General features: G+C 42.5%; 2 protein-coding genes and 1 long non-coding RNA gene across 5 annotated transcripts in view; 2 read left to right on the top strand and 1 right to left on the bottom strand.

Annotated features, from left to right (window-relative positions):
* Window positions 1-510: 510 nt before the first annotated feature.
* Window positions 511-25,061, bottom strand: part of LOC310749802 — a 32,037-nt gene continuing 7,486 nt past the window's right edge. The window contains exons 3-4 of one of the 3 annotated variants that reach the window (XR_014541799.1): window positions 21,346-21,516; window positions 511-1,950 (exon numbers count right to left, since the gene is read on the bottom strand). This is a non-coding gene — a long non-coding RNA (uncharacterized lncRNA). Of the gene's footprint in view, window positions 1,951-15,629; window positions 15,922-20,077; window positions 20,216-21,345; window positions 21,517-25,061 lie in introns of those variants that run through there. The other 2 variants (XR_014541800.1, XR_014541801.1) reach the window with 2 other exon arrangements.
* LOC310744637 (uncharacterized protein) lies at window positions 1,941-12,918 on the top strand. The gene is made up of 11 exons (XM_083576260.1): window positions 1,941-2,520; window positions 3,154-3,261; window positions 4,622-4,748; window positions 6,774-6,894; window positions 7,284-7,685; window positions 8,277-8,296; window positions 9,949-10,043; window positions 10,168-10,275; window positions 10,502-10,628; window positions 11,078-11,198; window positions 11,890-12,918. The coding sequence occupies exons 1-11, from the start codon at window positions 2,443-2,445 to the stop codon at window positions 12,308-12,310; spliced, it is 1,728 nt and encodes a 575-aa protein (XP_083432386.1). The 5' UTR covers window positions 1,941-2,442; the 3' UTR covers window positions 12,311-12,918.
* LOC310749787 (glycine N-acyltransferase-like protein 3) lies at window positions 20,085-24,189 on the top strand. Its single transcript, XM_083587139.1, has 5 exons — window positions 20,085-20,183; window positions 21,026-21,133; window positions 21,373-21,499; window positions 22,793-22,913; window positions 23,546-24,189. Exons 1-5 carry the CDS (start codon window positions 20,106-20,108, stop codon window positions 23,952-23,954), a joined length of 843 nt encoding a protein of 280 aa, XP_083443265.1. The 5' UTR covers window positions 20,085-20,105; the 3' UTR covers window positions 23,955-24,189.

Here is a 25,061-nt window from a genome sequence, read left to right as displayed (position 1 = left end):
CAAAGCACTGGAAGACTCAAGATTTACCCACTCTGGAAGAATGGCAGATGAAGTTGATTGACTGTATGGGACTGGCAGAAATGACCGGCAGAATCCGCGACCAGGGAGAAAAGTCAGCAGAAGAAGATTGGAAGAAATTTAAGGAATATTTACAGAAATATTATAAAATTAATGAACTTTGAAAAGATGTTGGTTTGAACTTTGGTGGTCTCCAGCTGTTATGATAAAGATAATGGGGATTATAATTGTTTTTGTTATTAAATTTAAAAAAAAAGTTGAGTGGAAAATAAGGTGATATTCTAAAAGGAATGTTAAGAGATTGGGATTTGCTGAATTAACAAATTGAACTAGAGAACAAGAAGGGGAGGTATGAGGAAGTCAAAGAAACAGGTGACTGAAAAACTGTTATTGAAACTGAATTGTTTTTAATATTTTTCTTTTTCTTTTTCTTTTTGTCTTTATATAAAATTGGAAAATTTAATAAATATTCATTTAAAAAAAAAAGATAAAACAAATTGCATTCAAAAATTGCAAAAAAGAGAAAAAAGTCAGAGAAATCCTCATGTTGGATGCATTGTTTTTCTCTCCAATTGTTTTTTCCATTTAGTTTACTCTCTGAAGACCTTTCCTAATAAATATAAGAATTCTTTCATTATTCCCCTTTACCTCATTTAAAAATTTATCCCTCCAGAAATTGGAAGATCAATAAAGATATCTAGTTTAATTATGCTTTACATAGAAACTAGAACATAAGAGCCCGCTGGATTGGTCAATCAAGTCCAGCATCCTGTTCTCATCATGGCCAACCAGATTATTTATATACATTTACCAAACAAAATATCTAAGATAATTCATTCTTTGTCAATATGTAAGTACAAGTCCATCCAATTTATCCAAATATATTTCCTCACAAAATATTTTAGATACATCCTACAGACATAAGAATGAATTATTTCTCCAAGACAAAAAGGCAGCCCAACATTGCAATTTGCTGGACATTTTGCAATTGTTGGGTGTAGCCCCAATATTCTTCAAACCTGGTACAAGTACAGTTTTTTTCCCTGGCTAGCCCAAAGTTGATTTATTTAAAATTTGACATATTCTTAGAGTGTCAGTATCAGATTTCCTTTCCAATACTTTATGGAAACAATTCTAGCTGCCAATTCTAGCTGGTGGAAGAGAAATGTATCTTTATCAGAGAAGCAAGTTGTTGGAAGTTTTGTAGCCATGGAGGGAAAACCAGCTTACTTCAATCCCAACCCCTACCAATACCCTCCCCAATGGTTCACTAATTGCAATTGACAACAGAACTATTTAAATAATCCCTGTACTTCTGTTAGACTTGTTACAGAATGATTAAACCAATGACTGAACCCTCTTTTGAGTCCAACCTTCATGCCAACGCACAAGCATGCCAATAGTCAAGATCCGTTTTACGGATCATTTGAACAGCATGACAGGGACTGTCAGTAAATCATATATTGCTCAGGTGATCATTAACTGTTTACAGTGGACCCTCTGGTTATGAATTTTATTTGTTTCGGTGGTCCATGCAGACCCCAAAGAATCCGTAACCAGAGGCGCCGCTTCTGCGGACGCAGAAAGCACGATAGAGCATATACACCCAGCGTGCAGAGTGCTTCTGCACATGCGCAAGCAACAAAAACTGGAAGAATACACTTCCGAGTTTGCTGCTTTCGCAACCCAAAGATTGCATATTCAGAGCGGTATATAACTGAAGGGTCTACTGTAGTTTAAGTTGCTATTCTTCTTTAGCTAGGACTTTGCTTGCTTTCCAAATCCTCCATTATTTCCTTCAACTCATCCTGGTGAAAGAAGCTGCAGCTAGCACTTCTCTCCCAATCTTTTGAAGCAAACCCACCTCGTTCTTATCCAGGAACACAGCCAATTCTTCTGCATCCGTGGGATCCAATCCCACAAGGCCTGTGGCTACAATCACAAGGAACGATTATGTTAATGGTTCACTCACTCTAGTATAAATTCCCCCTCCTAATCATAGCAGTCCCTAAAGTTACCAAGCTGGAACGAGGACTCCAACTGCAAAGGTCCGTGTTGCTGTTTTGGACAGCAGGTGAGCGGTAATAGAGAGCTTCTTGCCTGTAGTTCACAAGAGAAGGTTTTTGTTTATCAGAATTGAGCTGGAAGGAAGGCGAGGGTTTCCTGTTACAGTTAGAAGCTCAGGGGGGGGGGGTTGCCATCTGACACTGGGGTGTAGACATAGGGGTTAAATAAGTAATAATAAAAATAATTTTATTATTTGTACCTTGCCCATCTGACTGGGTTGCCCCAGCCACTTCAATGACAAAAGACTTCTCAGTTTGGGGATTCTGGTGAGCAGCAAAGAACGGATCTCTCTCCCAGGTGCTTCTCACAGGCATTGTTTCTGCTGGTACCAGCCCATCGGCTTTCACCTCCCAAGCTATGTTGATCCTATCCTGTGCATCCAAGTTGCAGTTGCTGGAGAAGCTGCTGAAGAGAAACCTCCCTCAGACAGTTGCGGTAATCTTGAGCTTTGTAATCTGGTTTAAGAGCTAGGAATGGGGGCAGGTTCCTGTCAACATCTCTTGATATTTCCAAAACTCCACATTTTGAAGCTGAGAACATCATTATATGTTACATTTTTAGGTGCATGCCTTAAGTTTTTACGTTCAACAAGCAGGTGCTTGAAAATGTATGTATCATGTTGATATGCTCAGCAGAGAGCTAGGATTCGTGAGAAATATGTGTAATATGTGACATGGCCTTGTGGGCTCCTAGATTTTGTTAATCAGCTGGTAAACAGGAAGTCCTCAGTCAAGGTAATACCATTCAAGGGCTAGTCACTAACAGTGGGATTCATGCAGCAGATCAAAATCTGAATTAGGGGCCACACCACCAATTCTCTCCTCAAACGTTTTTCTTAGGCTGCCTCTTTCATCTGTAACATCAAGGGAAATTAACAGATTCTCCTGTCCCTTGTGCTCACTCAGATCAGGACACCCCACTCAAGGCAGGCAGCAGATACAAGCCTGACACACCACACCACTTTTTCTCTCCCCATACCCCACCCATTTCTCCCAGGCACCCATTTCTCCCCCACCCATTTCTCCTTCAACTGCAGCACCAACTCTGACATCCTATGACTTTTGACAGGTCTATGGTGCAGTCATGAACATAAACCGTGGAAACCCAGTGGGCCATGAGGTGATTGTGGATTCTTGGCCAGATTGCAAAGCGGTGCTGACTCGTCCACGGACAGAGGTAGTGGCCTTTGGGGATTTTGTGGAAGGTGTTTTGTGGGATGTCAGCAGGAAATGCTGCGTGTTCTGTGCTGGGACTTCCTCTAAGCCAGGCTCAAACCGAAGGGGATGTTGGCTTTTGTTTAGGAGGGCACCTTTGGCATTAGAGCAGAGGTCATTCCACATCAATTCAACGCAAAAAAAAAAAGAGTTTCATCACCCACTGTCTTGGATTTTGATGAAACTTGGTGCACACCCTTCCCTTATGGTTGAAAGAAACCCCCTTAAATTTTTCCCCTCTATCTCAAACGGTTTTAATCTTATAGCACTTCAAAGTTTTGTGAAATCTGGGCTGTCTGTCCCTCTTGAGACCCTCGGCACATGTACATTTATTTTTTCTCCATAACCAATGATCAGATCAGTTTTTCTAGTGTTTAAGTGGTTTTGATCAAGTTTGTTCGATCTGTGCAAATCCATTGTGAAAATTCAATGGGATTACTTCCCAATAGCCAATTTTCATAACTTCATATTAAAATATCCCCAAATTAAAACAAGTATGCACTTTACTTCTAGGGGGAAAATTATGTTAATTTTTATGATGAACAACTTTCTTTCATTAATTTTTTCTATTACAGCTAAGGATTGTAGGAAAGTTGTACCCAGTAACCATTTCCACCGCCCATGTCCAAAAAACGTAAAATTTTCATTACAAGGAATAAAAAACCCATAAATTTCAGTCTTTGTTGAGAAAGAGCATGTCTTTGCAATAATTTTCAACATCACAAACTTTGAGTTCCATCATGTCCACGCGCTGAAAATTGAGGTTTTCTAAACCTGGTTTTTCTAGCAAAAAAATACATTTATAATTTTATTTAGGCATTTATAAAATATTTTTAGTGCTGGTGTGTTTTATCCTGAAATCATCATCCTCTTATTGAGCTCTGTGTAAGATTTCAAAGAGATCTGATCATTGGTTATGGAGAGAAAAAATTAAGTGTACATGTCCCGAGGGTCTCAAGAGGGACAGACAATGCAGATTTCACGAAACTTTGAAGTGCTATAAAATCAAAACCGTTTGAGATAGAGGGGGGAAATTTAAGGGGGTTTCTTTCAACCATAAGGGAAGGGTATACACCAAGTTTCATCAAAATCCGAGACAGTGGGTGACATGACTGCATTGACATGACATGGAATGACCCACAGGTGAAAGTTCACTCATCATTTCATCTCATCATCAGCAAAAGCTTTATCTGATAAAGTGTCAGGAGGCAGTTAAAAGCACAGGAATCTTACCAGAATAAAGTTGTCAACCTGAGAAGAACTGGTTAGAGAAGAGCATGGCAGGGAGCCTATATAATGAGTTCCATCTCTCTCTCTTTTAGGCCGATGCAGACAATACTGATTTGTATAAAAACATATATGCAGCCTTTTACTGGGATCTTGATGTGTACCGGAGACTGTTGCTGGACACAGATGCTGTCAACTGGAAGCAAAACTTTCGTCTCTATGGTAAAAGGCAGTTCTTACTAAGGGAAAAGTTATGAGATGAGAGAGTACCCCCCCCTTTAAAATGACATTACTGTAATTAATGTAAACTGTGGTGGCTGGTTCTCATTGGAACTGGTAGGGCAGAAGGCAGGGAGACCAACATAGGTGGATCCAGAACCCATAATAGGCAGCATTTGCCTTCTACAAGAGGCAAAACTGAGACTGAGGAGGAGGAAGCTGATAGAAGTGCCCCCCCACAGATTGCATGAAAATAAAAAGCAGGTGGGAGGAGCTGGCTGTGGGCAGATAGCGCTTGATGAAGCAGGCCCCATTCACCCTGAAAGACCAGCCTCCACTGAATATAAAGTGACGGACCAGCACAGCCATCAGGCGGAGTGAGGCAATGGATGCCCGAAGGTGGTACCCTCGCTTGCCCCAGTGCTGATTTCCAGTGAGATGTTGTCAAAACTGCATGAAGTCTTGTGGAGTGAGATCTCACCCCCACCAGCATGCTCTCACCCAAATTCAGTACCAATACCTGTGCCTCTTCTCTGCCAGTGGATGGTGGTGGCAGTGGCAAAGTGACACTTCCTGTTTCACCTCAGATGGCAAAACGAGATGTGATGCCCCTGATAAAGTGTCTCACACACTTAAGTGCTGTTGAGAAATGAAGTCAAAAAGCAGAAGCCCATTGAGAAGGAGGGAGGGACTCAAAAGGAACGTGAAGAGGATAGAGAAAGTAGTGGTTAAAGATTTGGGAAGAGGGAGGCATTTTCACCTGCTACTTCAACATTTGCAAGGAAAGAGCAATGTGAATATTGGGAGGCCATGATGGTTTCCGGAGGAAATGTGAAGCAAGAGAGAGAAAAGCTGGAACTGTGAAATCAAGGAGTACGTGGAGTTTTAGCCAGGAGGTGAAGAATATCAGTGAGTGGAAATGAGAGGAAGGCAAAGGAAGAAAAGAGAAAGAGCTAAAGAGTGAAAATACTGTATGTGATCACTTCAAAGAGATCCTTTAACGAAAAGGAAGTCACTGGAGTGTAACCAAAAGGAAATGTAGGTAAACCAAAACATGGGAGGAACCACACAAGCAGCTGAATTAAGAATAGAAGTCTGGGTGAACAGGACACCAAGAAAATAGAAAGAAGAGAACTGCAATAGTCAAGCATAGAAAAAATAAGATAATAAACTTGGGATAGCTCAGTCGGTAGAGCATGAAACTCTTAATCTCAGGGTCACGAGTTCAAAGCTCCATGTTGGGCAAAAGATCCCTGCATTGCAGGCAGTTGGACTAGATTACCTATGTGGTCCCTTCTAACTGTCTTTTCGCACCTTGGCTGTGAATTTTTAAATGGCAAATAAAAGGTAGCTAAGCAGTGTGGTAACATTTGAATATATTTTTATTTGATTTCTAGGGCTATACCCTGGATTAGACTGAAGCCAACCCAATCCACAATTATCATGTGCTCATTATGGCTATTCCAATCCCTTTTCATCATATCTATCCCACATACAGACTGCGGGATGGGGAAATGGTCAGTATTCCTTGCTCCTTGTTGTTCAGGACTGCAGAGGCAGAGAGGGTGTAACTACACCTTAGGCCCAAACTAGGCATGAGTGACATTCACACAAATCAGCAATGGCATCACATGGCAACACGAGAACCGGCCTTCTTTGTAGTGGCTCCTTGTCTATGGAATTCTCTCCCCAGGGAAGTTCGCCTGGCACCATCATTATACACCTTTAGGCACAAGGCAAAAACGTTCCTTTTTAACCAGGACTTTAGTTGATCTTATTGACATCCAACACCCTTTTAGAATGTGTCTTTATGCACTGTAAATAGTTTGCACCAATAAAACCTGAAAAAGAAAGGTCAGAGTCTTGCCTGGTTACTCACGAGCATCCACCTGCACATCTGACAGGTAGGGGGCTTTAACATTTTGCCCCCTACTGTGGTCCTGATGCACTGAACAACTTCTTGCCCTATCCTCAAATCACACACACAATATCTTTCTCTTCATTTTTGAATATTTTACTATTCTACAGGGAACCAGAATGGGATATATGACGTCTCTAAAGATGCTGCTGCCACCAAGAAAATTCATCTGACTGCAACTCCCCACTTCACCTACCTGAACCCTAACCCAGATAAAATGCCTCAGCGCCAGTAAGTGTCCACCTTGTTCCCCCCTTTCTTCCTTTCTGCTTGAGGCACTGGTTAACCTGTGATGCTTCCAGTTGGAGAATCTCCATAGCCAAAATACTATGGTCAAACCTTGCATTCACTCTTTCCAAGTCTGCCTTCTCCTGGCTGGCACAGCAAAGCACCAAAGGTGGCACTACAAGTTTCCTAAAGATGTTTTGTCTATTAATGGCTATGTTGACACCATAAAGCAGCCCATGTGTGCAAAAGCAAAATGGTTTCCTGCTTGCGACATACTCAGGTTGCTGGCCAGTGTTAACATGTGTTGGACTAGATGATCTGAGCCACAAAGGTGGTTCCTGGGTTCTTCCAACATCTCTGTCTATATTGTTCTTGTCTGTCTTTTCTTCCAGGCTAGACCCCAGCTTCACAATTTCCACCTTGAAAAGCTCCCATGTTGACATCCTAAATGAAACATGGCCCCATGGAGGCAACGAACAAAGCCGACGGTTCCTGGACAACATGGTGAAGTGCTTCCCCAGTATCTGCATCCTGGACAGCAATGGTCATCCTATCAGCTGGAACATCATGGACCCTCTTGGTGCACAAATACATGGCTACACCCTTCCATCCCACCGCCGAAGGGGCTACTTAGCTATAGTGATGAGGGCACTGTCCATGAAAAGCCATGTGGCAGGGTGCCCTGTATATGGCCATACTGCCTTGAATAACGTCCAAACGCAGAATTTGCTGGACTATATGGGCTCCCAGAGATTATCTGAATTGTGTCATATCTGCATACATTCTTCAACTTAGTAAAGGGAGGAGGAGAGAGTCCCAAAGTATCTCCTCTCTTTGACTTCAGTAGCTCTCTGAATGAAAGAGAAACAAACCCATCACTCCCCCAATCCTGGAGTTTCCTGTTCCTCTCTTATACATATAGGTTTTTTAAAAAAATATCACCTGAGGTACCTTAAGCCATATATCAAGAATGGGCAACCAGCCAAGCAATGGTCTAATGATATAATAGTAAAATACTAGCATTTCGAATACTGGGGTGGGGGGTATTGGTTTGTGTGTTTGTGTTTTGTTTGTTTGTTCTTGATTTTATTATGTATTTTGTGTTTTTATATTGTATTTTTATGTTGTGAGCCGCCCTGAGATCTATGGATGAAGGGCAGGGTATACAAATTTAATAAAAAATACATAAATAAATACCATTAGGCCAACCAAAATATCACAATATACTGCGCATGTTTTTGAGTTCTCCCAAAAGTCACAGGTTGGCAATGGTGACCAATCTTTTTTGGGACCATGTGCATATTTGCAAACCTGATAAACTCATTGACAACCGCTCACATTTCACCTGCAGCCACACACTCACTCTAAACCCTACCCACCCACAGTCCCACCAGCAATTACACTTGTAAAAGGCATTTTCTGTTTTTTAAAACGTAATACTAGGGGTGCTCTTTGTGGAGAGCACACCAGCGGAAGAGTTAACCTTTCATCTTCCTGCAATTTCCAGGAAGATCATCCCACAACAATTACATTGGAGCCAGTAGTATGCTTTGTTTCCAAACCTAGTTGTAACAGAAGAGGGGCAATTTTGGAAATCGCATCTGGAGAGGGAAGAGTTAAGCTTTTCTTCCTCAGCTATGCCCCCATCACCTCTTCCCATACCAGGTCAGCTTAATCACCTTCTACTATGGAAGGCTTTCTCATCTCTAAAAAGGAAGAACTAGTTGTTACTCAGGTCTGCTTCAATCCTTAAAAGGTAAAGGTAAAGGGACCCCTGACCATTAGGTCCAGTCATGACTGGCGTTGTGGCGCTCATCTCGCTTTATTGGCCGAGGGAGCCGGCGTACAGCTTCTGGGTCATGTGGCCAGCATGACTAAGCCACTTCTGGCGAACCAGAGCAGCGCACGGAAACGCTGTTTACCTTCCTGCCGGAGCGGTTCCTATTTATCTACTTGCACCTTGACATGCTTTCAAACTGCTAGGTTGGCAGGAGCAGGGACCATCTCACTGTGTACTCTGGATCGACTTACCAAAATTTGGCACCAAGACAGAAGATATATATATATATACCCCTGGTGTATAACTTGGAGTGCATTTTCTTGGATTCTTACTGAAACAGATTGAAAGGGAGCTTTTACCTCACTGGGGATGTTGGGCATCTTGACTTTTGCATGTTGTCAGAGCTCATCCCATTACCACATTGCAGTGAAATGAGAAAGGGACCCTGGTGAATGAATACCTAGCTGTCCTGCTCTGAACTTGAAACAAAGTAGATCTGTGTAGGGTTGAGAAGACTTGGCCAAGTGTAAGCAGGGGCATACCTAGGGATTGGTTAGGTTGGCCCCTGCTCCCAGGGGGGCGTCAATATCACGCCCCTCGACTTTGGCTTGGAGGGGTGGAGCGCCCAGCAGGGCGGCTTCAGAGTTGATGATACAGCTCCTTGCCAAGGGCGCATGGAAGCCTGGACGTAAGTCATAGTATATGCCGAATCTCTCATGTTCTCTGGACTTGTGACCATCTGAGTCAAGCAAAAGCATTTTGCAGCCAAACTTCCTTCTCTGTTGAGACACTGGGAAAAAGGCCAAGGCACCAGCCTGTTAATGGCTTATTGCTTCAGGAATTTTTTTTTAAAAAATACTTAACTGGATAAATTGTCTCAGCAAGCATGGCATTCCATATCATGCCAGTGGCCCAGCAATAGGCTGGTACCTTCTTCTCAAAGGCAGACGTGTCCCTTCAGGTAAGCACTGCAGCTGTCTTTGTGGACCTCTGAAGGGGACAACCTCAGGGTTGTCCTCAGTATGAATGAGGGGCAGCCACTGTCGATCTCCTCAGCCAGAATAGGAGTCAACTGCATATATCCCTGATCTACAGACATAATTAGTGAAGTAATTTGAGTACTAGAGATTTCATGAGAAATGGCAAGTCATTCTGGTTGTGGATTGTCCAGTAGCACTGAGTGTAAGGGTCCGATGCATTTCTTTCTGCGTTTCGTCCCCTTCAAGTGCTTCCTTCCCACCCACGTTATCTTTCCTGGAACCTGACGTAGCCCGCAGCCCCTCTTTGGCCAGCCATGCAGATCCTGACCTGCCCCTCCAAGTTGAAGCTGCTTGAGACTGTGCTGCAACGGCACCTGCCCCAGGCTCTTCCGGTAATTCTCGCTCCTCTACTGCCGTCCCCTTTCCCCATCAATTTAACAAATGGCATTTCCTACCATTTTCTCATGGAGCAACATGGATTTTTGCTCTAGCTAACTCCCCTCCTTTCTTTGGCAGGCCAACGGAGCTGTGATGCACATCAACCATAGAAATCCAGCTCAGCACGAAGTAGTGGTGGACTCTTGGCCAGAGTTTAAAGTTGTCCTTACCCGCCCACGTAAGGAGGTAAGAATTCTCCCATAACCCGTCACCTGAACCTGTGAGAAAAAGCCCAAGAGACGGTAGCTTCTGAGGCTGGAAAGCCATTGGAGACGCACTCCGTGGTGGTGCTGGGCCTGTTCCTGCCTCCTTTGCCTTTCTCTTGCTCCTGCTCTCCGTCGTTAATAAGACCCAACCAACCCCCGCTACCTGCGTCCTGTCAATAGCCAAATGACTGTGCCACGTTCTGCAGGTGGTGAAAGGCAAGCAGGATTGCTACTCCAACTTTCATACTGCTTTCTACTGGGATGTAGACGCCTGGCGAACACTGTTGGAAAATGCAGAAGCCATTGACTGGGGAAAGGCCTTTCAGCTTCAAGGTAAAGCTCCTCACGCTCTACTTATTCCATTCCTGGAATAGAAAGCTAGCTTCCTGGTAAGGTGATGAGACATTGAAAGGTACCAAGGAAGTGGCTCTGTGTGAGATGGAAAATGGGTGGGTAGTTAGAAAATGGGTGGGCAAAAGCTGAGTTGAGAGCTGTGACCATGGGGGAAGCAAGTCCCTCTTGGGGTGTTAACACTGTTCAGGTTGTGTATATGTGTAAATAAAGCACATGCCACAGAGACACCACAGTCTCTGCTGTACCTCATTCCAAAGGAAACACCAACCCTGGGTAAGCGCCTGGAACCCCTGGAATCTCGCACCGCTCAAAGACTGGGCTGGCACACAACACTATAATCATACGATAGCGAGAGAGGTGCAGACACAGAGCATTAGAAAATATAATTCCTCACCCCCAGGTTGACATCTCATTTTCATTGTGTGCAGGGCTCCAAGAAGGCTTATATGAAGCTGCCAGAGAGATTGCAGAGTCCAGACGTGTCAATCTTAAGCCATACTTCTACCAGACAATCCTGCATCCTGACCCATCTGCCTACTGTCAGAGCCGGTTAGTGAGTGCACTCTCACCCTGGGGTATCTAACTGATGGGAGTCTGTTGACTGGAGAGGGGGAGAAATTACCGTAAATTTAGTTCCCATTTAAAGGCAAACTTATTTAACTTGCACTTTCCTTAAATACAACCATCATTTGAAATTTAGTTGAGGGGGGGGGCTACCCATTTACCATCTCACACCAAGCCTCTTAATCCTTTGTTCTCTTAATGGCCAGGTGATCACGTCAGCACAGGAAGCTAGCCTGACTTATATTTTAACACTTCCTGGGTCCAGGGGTAAGGAGGGCCTCAGCTCTCCTCTGCAACTCTTAGCAATATCATTACATATTATTTGTGGACTGAAAATAACATCAGCAAATATCCAGTATTCATTGGGCTATATTCTGTTCTGGAAAAGGGCTGACTAGGTGAACACAAGCAATTTCTGCTTCTATTTTCATCAGAATTCTCAGACGTTCCTCCTCATAATCAGTAAGCAGTGATTGTAACCCAACACAAAGTTCCACATCTGATTGCTATGTGCTGGGTTAGTCCCGCCCACAAAACAGGAGGAGAAAGTCACAGAGTCACTTCCTGAGCTTTCTCTTGCAATTTCCTGTTCCTTTGTTCTGGTTGATAGTGACAAAATACTAAGGGATGCTTTCAGTCTGCTCAGCCGCCATCACTGCCTCTCTTTGTATTTCAGGTACAGACGTGGCCACTTCCACTTGGGCAGCCTAAACTCATCTCATTCAGCTCTGCTCAATGAAAACTGGAGTGCTGGGCGCAATGATCGGAGCCTGCGCTATCTGGACAGCCTGATCCACAACTTCCCTAGTGCTTGCCTCCTGGACAAAGAAGGCCAGTTGGTTTCCTGGCGCCTTACTGATCAAATGGGTTGTTTGACGCATGGCTACACCCTCCCTCAGTACCGAGGTCAAGGCTGTGTGGCAGCTGTGACAAGGGCAACAGCTGTGAAGTTGCATGCATGTGGGTTCCCCCTGTATACTACGGTTTTGGCAGACAACCAGCCTAGCAAACAGACATTGAAGCGTCAAGGATTCCACATCTTGCCCTTGACGAATTATGCACTTTTCTTTACACCAAGCCTCCAGCCCACAAGATAATACACTGCAACCTTTCGCTCCCAGAACTGTGCACATCACTTCAGGGTTAGTTAGCATCATGGCCAGATTTAGTGGCCTGCTCTGGACATATTTAAAATTAAATTGAAATACATAGCAAAGCAGCTATTGCTGCTACTTTTCATACCTGATAAGAATTAAGGTTAAAGTTAGTCCTGATGGATATTCAGTCAGTCTAAAACACATTTTCCCTTCTGTCTCTTTTAAGTCTATCTTAAGTGTTTTTTTAAGTTTCTTTGAGACAATCCAACTCATATTCTGTACAACAGAACGTCAGGCAGAGCCCAACACTTTGGACACATCTTGTTTAGATGCCATCGCCATCTAAGCATACCTACAGAGGCACCTTTAGGCAGGGCTCGTCATATTTATCTCTCCCATATGGTGCCCAATTTCACCAAACACATACAATGCGTTTGAGACAGACATATATCAGTGACGCCAATGCTGGTTGAGTTGCCTGTCGCCCCCTGCCCAATACTGCAGATATTATTATTTACTAAAGCACCACATCCATTTAATCATTCATTCACTTGCCTCACGTAAAGAGGGTAAATACCTTGTAAAGCATTGTAACATCACTAGGGGGGTGTGATGGAGGTCTCCTTCTGACACAATAGGCAACAGTTTGTTTCTAGAGTCAGAATATTAAAATTGTATCTGGGAAGGGACCCTGAGGGTCATCAAGTCCAACCCCCTGCATTACAGGGATCTCAACTAGATCATACATGACAGATTGCCATCCAACCTCTGCTTAAAAGCCTCCAAGGAAGAAAATCAAGAACATTGCTCAGTACATAGGTCATCAGGGGGATCCCTAAATATAAATACAGCCAATATGTCAACATTTAATTAAAGGACCAAATCATTACAAAGACAAACAAAACCAAAAGAAAGATGAAACCACAACAATCTCTGTAGCGCTACTAGATGTAAGACTTCTCACATTGTTCCCTTTTACCACTTTTTCAATTTATTTCTCCATAAGCTGTTGATCAAGGTTTCTAGCCTTATACTGCTTTACACAGGAACTCTATCTAACTATGTATATGCCTACCTACCATGGGGTTTGTATCCAATGTTATTCAAAGCCCAATTGGAGTAGTTTTGGAGTAGACCAATTGAAATGAGTGGATCTCACTAGCTTAGGTCCATTAATTTCTACTGGTCTACTCTGAGTAGAAATAAGTTGTCTACAACCCAAAATATCTAAGGTAATTCTTTCTGGGCCTGTATTGGTGTTGTTTTACAAGACTATCTGGTATATTTTACAGCATTTCTTTTATGAAAAAAGAGATTTCCAAGCACTTCAGTTTGTTTGTCATTTCCAGATTGTTTGAGCTAGTTCCAAGCTTGTTTAAATCTAGTTACAGATAGGTAGCCGTGTTGGTCTGCCATAGTCAAAACAAAATTTTTTTTTTCCTTCCAGTAGCACCTTAAAGACCAACTAAGTTAGTTCTTGGTATGAGCTTTCGTGTGCATTTGTTTGTTTTGTTTAAATCTAGCATGAGTATACTTTCCCTGGCTAAAATGGCCATGTTAATCTGAGGCCAATTTGAATAAAGGTTTTCACCTGCTACTGTAGCCTGTGAGTTCCACACACACCTCATGAAACATTAGCTAATCTATACGCCTCTGACAATTTCTGCCTTTTTATCCTCTATATTTTCAAAGTTTTTTTATATTATGGGTTTTGTTTTTGTTATTCAGCTGTCCATGTGCAAGTACTCATGGCATGCTATAGCATCATGCTGCCTAATCATGGGGGAAACTTAGTTTTCATCTTATTTGCCCCACCTCTACTTTAAACTTTGAGTGGTGCTGGAAGTAGCCTTCTGGGCAGGAAATTATTATCCAGAACTTTCATTCTAGATCCTCTGTTTGGTGGCGTCTGGCAAGCAGTGAAGAAGGTAAAGATCTTGGAATATCTCCTTTAACTTCATTCTTAATTGAGAGAACCCCAGCAGAGATTCAAAATCACTAAACACATAGCAGAGTAAAGCATGGAAATATGGGTACGGTAGTTAGACCTTTAAAACTGAAGTTCCTTCCAAAGTTTCCCTCTTCCCCTAGCATAGAAAAAGACCACGTTTGGTAAGTTAAGAATGGTTTACTTACAAACTCTTCAAAGGTCAGATTTGTTTGCTTCAGAAAGTTGCACAGGCAATAAAACTTGGCTTAGTTGCAAAGTGGTGAAAGTTCCAAAATTACTGATATAGGAACATAAGAGTGGCTTGTGAGAGCCATGCAGTCTGAACTGGAGCAACCAGTTCAGACCCCTTCACTCACTGAGCTTCTCAAGTAGACTGGGAGAGAACAAAGGCTTGATTACATAGTTCCTCCCAAGGTGAGAGGAAGTGGGCATAGCTAAGTTTGGTAGGATAGTTTATGGTATTAACCCCTTCATGCATTAATTAGACATAAGTGTTGTTGGTTATATGAGCCTGGTTATCCCACAACATTATCTCTTATGATCAAGCACTAACTCTAGTAAATCAAAAAATGTCCTCAGTTTAGTTTATGGTTTTTTCAACTAAGACACATAATTAAACTATTATTAATAAAACATAGAACCCCATGCCTTGAAACTCCATTTGAAAACTCCATTTGTTAAAAGTCAACCAGAAATAAACAATACAAAATATATCTAATTCTGTCTGCACTGAAAAGAGAACAATTACAACCGACATATAAAAGGAAATGGGGAAGGGAGCTGATAAAGTATCAATCAATCTTTATTACGGTCCAGAGACCCAACAAATCATTACAAATCAATACACAATTCATACAGCCTACCTCCAGGTTAATCAAGCATTTTGTTTAGAATAAAGGGCTCATTTGTTCTTGCAGCCACCGATAAAAACTTTGCCACTGCTAATGTTCTAGCATTTGTCCGGTCTTCCAGTAGGAACCTGACATAGTGAGCCTCTGATTTTCCCGGGAAAGGTACCAGCAAGGGTAGTATCAGTTCAGCCCTGGCCTGCTCATATTTTGCACAATGCAACAAAATATGATTTATGGAATCGACGTCTTGAGCACACGAGCAAAGTCTGTCCTGGTAGGGAACTCCTCTCAACCTACCATCCAACACTGCAGAGAGAAAGACATGTTTTGTTGGAGGCACAAGAGAAGTAAAGCTGTGTTCTTGATGCCATCTAGGGATCAACTTTAAATAATAACTACTTTCCTTTGCCTTGGGGGATTCAATAAACTGGTCCAACTTCAGGTCAAGAAACACGCATCATTTGGCTTTGGCTCTTTCCCCATCTGGTCTTGGACCTCTCTGTAGTACATCCACAACAACAGTAAACAAAGCAGACATTTAGCTGCTGAAATAGCTAAAGGACACAGATAGCTCACAATTTTCACATGTTTATATAACAGGCTGCATCTCCAGCTCTAGTTGGGGCCAAGGGGGATGATGTACTCCCTAGGTGCAGGCAGAGAGGACCACTTCAGTTGTATTAACTCAGTCCTGAGCTAGCTCACTTGACGGTGGTACATGTTTCTCCTGTGAGGTGGTTTATTCTAATAGACAGTGTCTGGTTCATGGGCACCAAATGAACTTCATGGCTGAGTAGGGATTTCAAATCCTGTTTGCTCAAAAAAAGAAAAAAAATGGTGTAGTTATTAATAAATAACCACAACAAATTAATACTCTGCTTGCTTTCCCCCCTATTTAAATCTTGCTATCCAGTCATGAGCATCTGAACAGAATTGCCTAAATCTTAAATCGCTTTTGACTCCATCCATCCACAATACTAGTTTGAGCTTGCGCTGAATGCAGTTTTGCTATCCTAAAATCAGCAGATGAAGACCTACAGTGAGATAACTAGTTTACAACTCATGAAACTTGATTTATTTGCATGGTTTGGGGCTGGCTGTGGAGGAGAGCAGTTCCCGTATGTCTCTACCAGCTATGTTGCAGAGGGATATTAAACAAAGCAAACTTTTACTGGTATGGAACTACAGTTATAGGGAAAGCTTCCCCTATTGATATTTTGTCCGTCAGACCTCTTATTTCTGTGTGTGATCCCTTATATGTTTCAGACCTACCTGCAAAAAAGGGAACAAATCTGCATATGATATACACTATATGCAAATTATGTTCACATATGTGTCTTCTTTTGCATGTGCAGCAGAGGGCTGAATCCCCACACAGTATACTGGTCCCAGAAAATCCTGTTGGCATCCCTGTTCAGTAGTAAATCATCCCTTGGACTATGCAGTTAATCAATTTACTTTATCACCAATAGCCATTACAAAACCAAACAAGTTTTAAAGGCGCATACAGTTCAAAAATAAACAGAATGGAATGCCACATAAAGCCTGGCTTTAAGAACTATTTATCCTGGTTGGTTGATTTTGCAAATCAAATTGGCACAAAGCAACTACCATGTTAACTGGGGCTAGACCACCTTGGTGCTCTAAACAAGCATTTATTCTTCCATCCAACTTGCAGAAGCTGTTTCTAGGAGAAGCCCTGGGCAGACTGCAGACAAACTGGGGCCGAAACTGCAAGTGGAGACCAGCTGGTAGGCCTTGGCATCTGTCCAGAGTTCTTGCCTCCCACCACAGAACAACGTCCACTATATGAATGAAGGAATTCTCCAAACGGCAATGATGTCAAAGCAGCAGGGACTCCTCTTCAGTTGCTCTTCTCAGAGGCAATATTCATGCCACAGACTGAAAGGGAGGCATTTGAACCATGCCTACCCTCTAGGGAGTCCTAACTTGGCATCCTGCATGCCCTCTCCACCCACTGTGCCAAACAGCTGGAATGGGCTAGGCTCCCTCCAGCGCCGCTATGGCGGCACTGGAGCAGACACAATTTTACGGTCAACTTAAGCAAATGATCCATCTGGAGGCGAGTCTGTCCCACGGCTCTCAGCTTTCAAGGCCAGCACGTTCTCGGCCAGAAGGAAGGAAGCAAGGAAGAAGAAAATGAACACAGAGAAAGGAAACAGGGGGATAGGATAAATGGGAATAACTGTTACTGAATTTATCTGCATTTCTTCTACACGGACCTTTTCTCTCTCTCTCTCATTGCTGTAGAAGGACCTAACTGAGCATGGGAATGATGGATCAAAGCAGTGTCTGGAAGTAAGACCACTGGGATTCCCCCAAGGAAGCTACTCTGAACTTGCTAAAGGAAGAGCAGTATAAGGAAATATAAGAATTTGTTATATAATAAGTGAAATTATGTAATATTTAATGAAATATATATTAATTGATAAGACTCCAGTGCTCAGTTATTCTTCAGTCATGGCTGCAGTAAATGCACTGGGTTTTAACTTGTACAAGAGTGGGGGCAGTCATCCAAAGAAAGGAGAACTGACTGTATTCATTTGCTAAGTAGAGTTGGACATGTTACTGTCTCTTAATTTAATGTACCTCACAGGGTTGTTGTGGAAAAAAAAGAGAGAGGCTGGGTGGGCTTCCAGGTCATCTCAGAGGAAGTGTGAATTCATGTGGGGTTGGGGCATTGATAGTGGCACCCGGCAGCTAAAGCCTCTGCTTCTCCTCAGGCTCTTATTTGAAACATCCTATTAATTCTCCCTGAGAATCAAGCTACAGGTGCAGTCATGGGCAAGTGGTGAAGAGCTACTCACTTCTGGATAACCCTATGTGACAAATACTATTTCTATTTATCCAGAACACTGAGTACCCAAGGATTCCAAATCTCTCTCTCTCCAGACAGTCTGGGGGCAGGAGATTGCATTCTTCCTCAACTCAGTTCAAACTGCCAGCTTTATTCAATTTGCTCCAGCAACTTTGACTTCATCTAGTTCACCATAATAACCTTGACTGAAATAACTTTTGATATAGCTTGTGGGGAGATTAATGGTGTGTCTGGTTCAACCAATTCACAGGCTTTGTCAAATGTTACCTAAGAAAGAATTCACACATACTAAATTCTGGATGTGAATTGGAGCCCATAGTCAGTTAATAGGGAAACACCTCCAGGTGAAGTTTGCAACAGGCCTATTTACATGTTGCAAAATAAGGTTGATTCAGTCACCACTTCTTCCGCCAAAAGGAAAGAAAACAAGATAGGGGACTGACTGAGTAGTGTTGGTCAGAATCAGGGATGGAGGGAAAATTTGATTCAGACTGCATTTTGCACTTCCAAAACCAAAGATGAACTAAAACACAGCTGTCCTTTGAAATTTACCCTTTTCCAAATTTTTGCAATGAAGTTTTCCAACCAATGTTTACAAAAGTGCATATAACTGTGAATAAATGAAGATATTAGTGAAAATAATATACAAAAATCCATTCTAGGAAGGGAAATAGACTTGAGGAAATGGAACAATACCAACTTCACCCTATCAGACAAAATAGCCATGTTCAAAAATGATCACCCTCCTAAAATTAATGTACCTATTTCCAAAACCTCCCAATCTGGATTCCCTCAACCCAACATCCTCCACAGGAAAAAACTACACTTGTTTATTTTCTCACACAAGTCTTCTCCTTAAGCACTTCTTTCTCTTCCACCACTTTTCCAATAAAAAAAGACACTGGGACTCTTACACTTGGCTTTAAGAACAGAAAAGACGCTCCAATGGATTAGAGAGAGAGAAAAATCTAGTCCAGTATCCAGTTCTCACAGTGGCCAGCCAGATGTCTATAAGAAGCCCACAAGCAGGGCATGAGTTCAGAGTACCAGTACTCTTCCCACTCATGTTCCCCAGCAACTGGTGTTCAGAAGCATACTGCTTCTGCTACTAGAGTAGTACACACCGAGCCACCATGATCAGTAGCCATTAACAGCAAAATGTTAGGCGTGTATATGTGGATGAGGAGGGAGACCAAGGGTGCACATGCAAGCTTCATCCCCAGCAGCCACGCACACATACTCCTCTATCAGTCCATGTCTTCCCCAGTGTTGAGTAGGCAAGATCTGTGTTGGGTTGTTCTTGCATTCACTTAAATATGAGTAGGACACCTCATGTGATTGGGGACCCTAATAAAACAGTGTTCCTAATCACATGCAGAGTGTCTGCTCAGTTTTATTCCAGTCACTATGACGGTGCTGTGATTTAAGTGGTTTCATCATGTGGAACTACATATGGTCATAATTTATTTTTATTTTTAATCAGGGGTAGAAAACTCTTCTTTATGTCCTGCCCCGACACAGCATTTGGAAAACGTGAAATGGCAGTGGAAGGGGGAGATAAATATTAATTGTGCTTTTACACAACAGACATCACATGGTCATCTAAAGAGAGGGGTCTAGTCCATTAAGTCCAAAGTCTAACAATATGTAGAAGCACCACTGAATATTGGGAAGATGTATGTTAATGGTTCACTCATTCTAGTAAATTTGCACATTCCCCCCACCTTGAAACAAAGCAGTCCAAAGATCTAGCTGGGTGGGCAAGACATTGAGTGAGTAGGTTTGTATTGCTGCTTTGGTTCATGGAGGACCGTAAGTGAGCAGTTGACAATGTGACAACGCACCAGAAGTTAATAAGAGAATCTGTAACTTTCAACAGGACCACAGGTGAGCAGGTGACAGTGTAACAGATCATCAGCGGCTCAAAAGAGAGTATTTTTTTTCTTTGTCTGTTGAGCGGGAAGGAGGGGAAAGGATTCCTGTTACAATTAGAAGCTCAGTTGTATTAGCACGGGGCTTTAAAAAATCTGTAATTTCAGTCGCATAGGAAGCTTTACAGAATGGGGATTACAGTGAGGTACAGAGAAGTGGTCTCTCTCTTTCTCTCTCTCTCAGGTGCTGTTTCTTCTGGTACCTGCATCAGTCTCCCACGCTATGTTGATCCTATCCTGCTCTTCCAAGCTGCAGATCCTAGAGGGACTGCTGAAGAAAAGCCTCCCTCAGACACTTCAGGTGATCTTGAGCAATGTATTCTGGATTATTAGCTAGGAATATGGGACCAAATTCCTGTCAAAATCTTGCATCTTCCGAAAGATCCACATTTGGAGTCTGATAAGTTTGTTTAATTCAATAAACAGGTGCTTGAAAATATGGGTATTATACAGATACACTGCACAGAGAGATAAGATTGGCCGCAGCTCCTTGTTGAGGGCACAGCTGATGTGAACTGAGTGTGTGATGTGTGAAATGGCCCTGTCAATTCCTACACTTGGTTTGTCAGGTGGGAGGTGGAATGCCCTCACTAGGGATGAGGGAGAAATTCAATTCAGTTTGCACGACCTAATTTGCGCTTCCTGAAACAATACATGACAAAACACATTCTACATTTTTCTGAATCTTGCAATGTTGTTCTTCACACAGTGGCGTAGCAACCACTGCCGGCACTATTGTCTTCATCCAAGTTACAATCACAAAATGCATATAGTAAAGCATTCATAAAAAGGCACTGTATTGGAGAAATTGCTTTCTAAAAATATGTAAATTAGTTATAATCGTGCATATTAGGTGAAATTAACACCAAAAAGTGCCATTATTTTTTATGAGGACTTTTTATTTAATCCACACTAATGTGGAAATGAGGTGGACTGAAGATGGGGAAAATGGGGGGGACTGAGAGAAATGAAAAATCAACAGATTTTCCTATCCCTAGTGTTCACTCAGGACACCCCAATCAAGGCATGCAGCAGATACAAGCCTGACACAAACCACTAATTCTCTCTCCGACCCCAAACATTTCTCCCAGGCTGCCTCCTTCAACTGCAGCACCAACTCTGACATCATGTGACTCTTGACAGGTCTATGGTGCAGTCATGAACATAAACCGCGGGAACCCAGTGGGCCACGAGGTGATTGTGGATTCTTGGCCAGATTTCAAGGCGGTCGTGACTCGTCCACAGAGAGAGGTACTAGCCCTTGGGGATTTTGCAGGATACATTTTGTGGGATGTCAGCAGGAAACACTGCATGTTCTGTGCTGGGGCCTCCTCTAAGCTAGGCTCAAACTGAAAGGGGATGTTGGCTTTGGTCTAGGAGCGCACCTTTGGCATTAACAGCTGCCCAAGGCAGCAGGTGAAACTTCATCCATCATTTCATCTCAACATCAGGAAAAGGTTTACCTGTTCAATTGTATGTCTCTCTTTTAGGCTGTTTCAGACAATGCGGATTTCTTGAGCAACATATATGCAGCATTTTATCGGGATCTTGATGTGTACCGGAAACTGTTGCTAGACACAGATGCCATCAACTGGGACCAAACCTTTGCTCTCTGCGGTAGCAGGCTGTTATTTCTAAGGGAAGAGTTACGAAATGAGGAGACATGATTTAGTTACTCAATATGAATTTGATGAGGAAGTGATTGAAGTGAATGTAATAGAGAAATATGAGCAAAATAAAATACAATACATTGGGGAAGTAACATATGAGCTACGTTCCAGGTTTTACTACTGGTGTATAAAGCCCTACACAGGTCTGATGGTAAAGCATGCTGTGATGTGAACATGGGCTTTCTAGTATAGTAGTACCAGAATTTTCTGAAGTTTACTCGTCTTCAAAGCAAAGCAAGCCCCAACACTGATATGCTTTTGATGGTTATTGAAACTTTTGTTTTCTCCCAAGCATTCCTAAATGAGTCCATTCTATTTGTGCTCTTTCAAATTCTGGTTGATTTTTATTTCTTAATGCTGTGTTGATAACCTATATAATGTTTAGTATACTGTTTCTCTACACCTTTATTTGTACAGTATTTTGCATTTTTATAGCTAAATATTCAAGTGCAGTTGGTTTTTTATTGGAGACTTTGTGGAGGAAGCTCCTCAAAGAGTTGAGAATATATTTTAAAAGAAAACCAGTCAAATATCTACAGTAAAGAGAGACAACAATACAGTGGTACCTTGGGTTACATACGCTTCAGGTTACATACGCTTCAGGTTACAGACTCCACTAACCCAGAAATAGTACCTCGGGTTAAGAACTTTGCTTCAGGATGAGAACAGAAATCATGCTCTGGTGGAGCGGCGGCAGCAGGCCCCATTAGCTAAAGTGGTGCTTCAGGTTAAGAACAGTTTCAGGTTAAGAACGGACCTCCGGAACGAATTAAGTACTTAACCCGAGGTACCACTGTAATGGGTTTTAGCAATACTGTACTTAGAGTAAGTGATAGGGTATTTTGTGATGCAGTTCTCCAGCCAAGTAATGCGATGCACATACTAAAGTGTGCATTAAGATGCATATATTAGTGAAAACAATCTATGTGTATGTGAGAGAAGAAATTTGCACTTAAAATGTGGATGAATTTTCATCAAATGTGGAGAATTGAACAAGGTTGAAAAAATAAGAAACTGAGGGAAATCAAAACTGATAGATTCACCCTTCCTTACCAGCTGCACATGTATTCCTTCCACAGCCTCCAAGGACAATGGGACTTTTCATTGTCCAAGGGCAGAAAGGGAGCAATGAACCTTGGATGACCATCTGAGTGATAGCAGTTCAATATATGTGCAGCTAAAAATTTCTTGTCCTACATGACAATACCACTCTCTTGGTGACATATACCGCTTTGTATAGGGAACCATGATGGGATATATGAGGTCTCTAAAGAGGCTGTTGCTGCCAAGGAAGTCCAGTTGACTGCAACCCCCTACTTTACCTACCTGAACCTCAACCCAGATAAACAGCCTGAGCCCCGGTGAGTGTCCATTGTGCTCCCTACTTCCTTCCTGGCTGAGGAACTGGCTAACCTATGGTTCTTCAGTAGGAGAATCTCCATAGTCAAAATGCGTATGGACAATCCTGGCGTTTACTCCTTAGTTTGCCTTCATGTAGCTGGGACAGCAAGGCACCAAAGGGGGTGGCACGCCCCACTCAAGGAAGGGAAGAAGAATACCACACAAAAGCAGGTTTACATCAGGGGTCAAGTTTAGAAAAGGAATCCCAACAGCAGAGCGAGCAGTTCTTCATGTAGCAGGAACCATCTTAGAAAAGGCATGCTCTGCTGGAAGGGTGTGTGTGAATCACTTCCAAACTGGTGCCCGCCATCTGTTATTTTTCCACATAATAGTGTTTGATTAATAGGATGCATTTTCAATCACTTTTAATGGGGTTATTTTTTATCTATTCAACTAAACAATTAATTGGTCATTAGTTTAAACTCCTGGGTGTTAGGGCAAACAACAGGGAATCGGTATCATTTTCATGCCAGCTTGCTGGTGGTTTTGTTAAGACTGTTGAACTAAGGAGACTTTGAGGATGAGCCAGGAAGATAATTCTGCATTCTTATGTTCAGCTCTCTCCTCATTTCTCATCTCTTTGCTCTCCTAGGCTAGATCCAGGCTTCACTTTTTCCTCCTTAAATAGCTCCCACATTGACCTGCTGAATGAAACGTGGCACTTTGGGGGCAGTGAACACAGCCGGAGATATCTGGCCAACATGGTGCGATGTTTCCCCAGTACCTGCATCCTGGACTCCAATGGTCATCCTATCAGCTGGATCATCATGGAATCTCTGGGTACACTGAGACACGGCTACACCCTTCCATCCCACCGCCGAAGGGGCTATTCATCTATGGTGCAGAGGGCACAGGCCAGGCGTGTCCATGCAGCTGGCTTCCCTGTATATGGCCTTGTTGCCCTAGATAATACCCCCCAGCAGAAACTGCTGGTCTCCCTTGGCTTCCAAAGATTATCTGAACTGTGTCATTACTGCATCCATTCTCCAGCTTCTCAGTGAGAAGAGGAGAGAGCAACAGTCGTTTTCCAGGATCCTGTTCAATCCTTTCACTTACCAGTCCTCTGAATGGGAGAGAGGGAGATTATCACACCCTTTCAAGAACCATTCCCTGTTACTCTATTTTCCATTTAAATGCTACCTCAATTCCTGTTGATTAAAAACTTTGGTGCTGGGTTTGGACTGAATCAGACGACATTGGGTTTTTGGGTGGATACTCATGACCCCCATTTTGAGTGTCTATTGCTCTGTTTGTGGGGTGCTGCAAAATGCAGTGTTTTCTCTGCAAAACACTGCTGCCAAATTTTTCTCAAAGTTTGGCCCCTGTTTAGAGCGAATCAGACGATGTTTGGTTTTTGGGTGACCCCTGAGTTTGAGTGCCCATTGCTCTGTTTATGGGGCATTGCAAAACCCTGCAAAACGTTTGCCAAGGTTTGGCTCTAGTTTGGGCCATCACCACCCACTAGGCCTGAATCGACTATATATTTGATGTAAAAAAATTTTTGTTTTAGTATTTTAAAGTTGTAAACCACCTTCGGTAACTTGGCAAGAAGGCAATATATATATATCCAATGAATAAAATGTTTTCTGTCCTGGTAGCAGGGTTGTCTGTTTTTTTCCATTTGTTGCTGGTCATGAAACAACGCCAATATGCCAAAATAAGAGGTTTTAAATGCCATCTCTTTGGATGCTGACATATTCATTCATTGGTGTTTTAATTTATTGACTGGAACTCCCTGTCTACTGACATTAAGAAGGCACCATAACTGTTCTCTTTCTGGGACCTGCTTAAAACGTTTTTGCTTAGGCAATCCTACCCACGTAGGTAGCAGTTACATGGGCTTATTCCTGCATTCACTTTAATATGAGTAGGATACCCCATGTGATGGGGGACTCTGATAAAGCAGCATTCCTAAACATGACAGCAATGTCTGCTCAAGTTTATTCCTGTAGCCAGGACGGTACTGTAATTTAAGTGTTTTTATTATGCAGAACTGTGCGTGTTCATAATGCTCTGACACAGCAGTTGTAAAGGATGAAATGGCAGTCAGAGGGAGAAGAGCAATGTTAATTATGTGCTTCACAACTGAAATCACATGGCCATCTAAA

This window comes from Podarcis filfolensis (assembly GCF_964270895.1).
Source record: "Podarcis filfolensis genome assembly, chromosome: 1".
Taxonomy (NCBI): domain Eukaryota; kingdom Metazoa; phylum Chordata; class Lepidosauria; order Squamata; family Lacertidae; genus Podarcis; species Podarcis filfolensis.
The sequence above is the reverse complement of the archived record's forward strand: the minus strand, read 5'-3'. Positions and strand labels throughout refer to the sequence as shown.

Bases quoted from the DNA above. Each gene is read 5' to 3' on its own strand.
- LOC310744637 (XM_083576260.1), top strand. From the start codon at position 2,443: ATGTTGATCCTATCCTGTGCATCCAAGTTGCAGTTGCTGGAGAAGCTG. The intron at 10,044-10,167 runs GTAATTCTCGCT...TTTCTTTGGCAG, and splicing joins ACCTGCCCCAGGCTCTTCCG to GCCAACGGAGCTGTGATGCA. The intron at 10,276-10,501 runs GTAAGAATTCTC...CACGTTCTGCAG, and splicing joins TTACCCGCCCACGTAAGGAG to GTGGTGAAAGGCAAGCAGGA.
- LOC310749787 (XM_083587139.1), top strand. From the start codon at position 20,106: ATGTTGATCCTATCCTGCTCTTCCAAGCTGCAGATCCTAGAGGGACTG. The intron at 20,184-21,025 runs GTGATCTTGAGC...GACTCTTGACAG, and splicing joins GCCTCCCTCAGACACTTCAG to GTCTATGGTGCAGTCATGAA. The intron at 21,500-22,792 runs GTAGCAGGCTGT...CGCTTTGTATAG, and splicing joins CCAAACCTTTGCTCTCTGCG to GGAACCATGATGGGATATAT.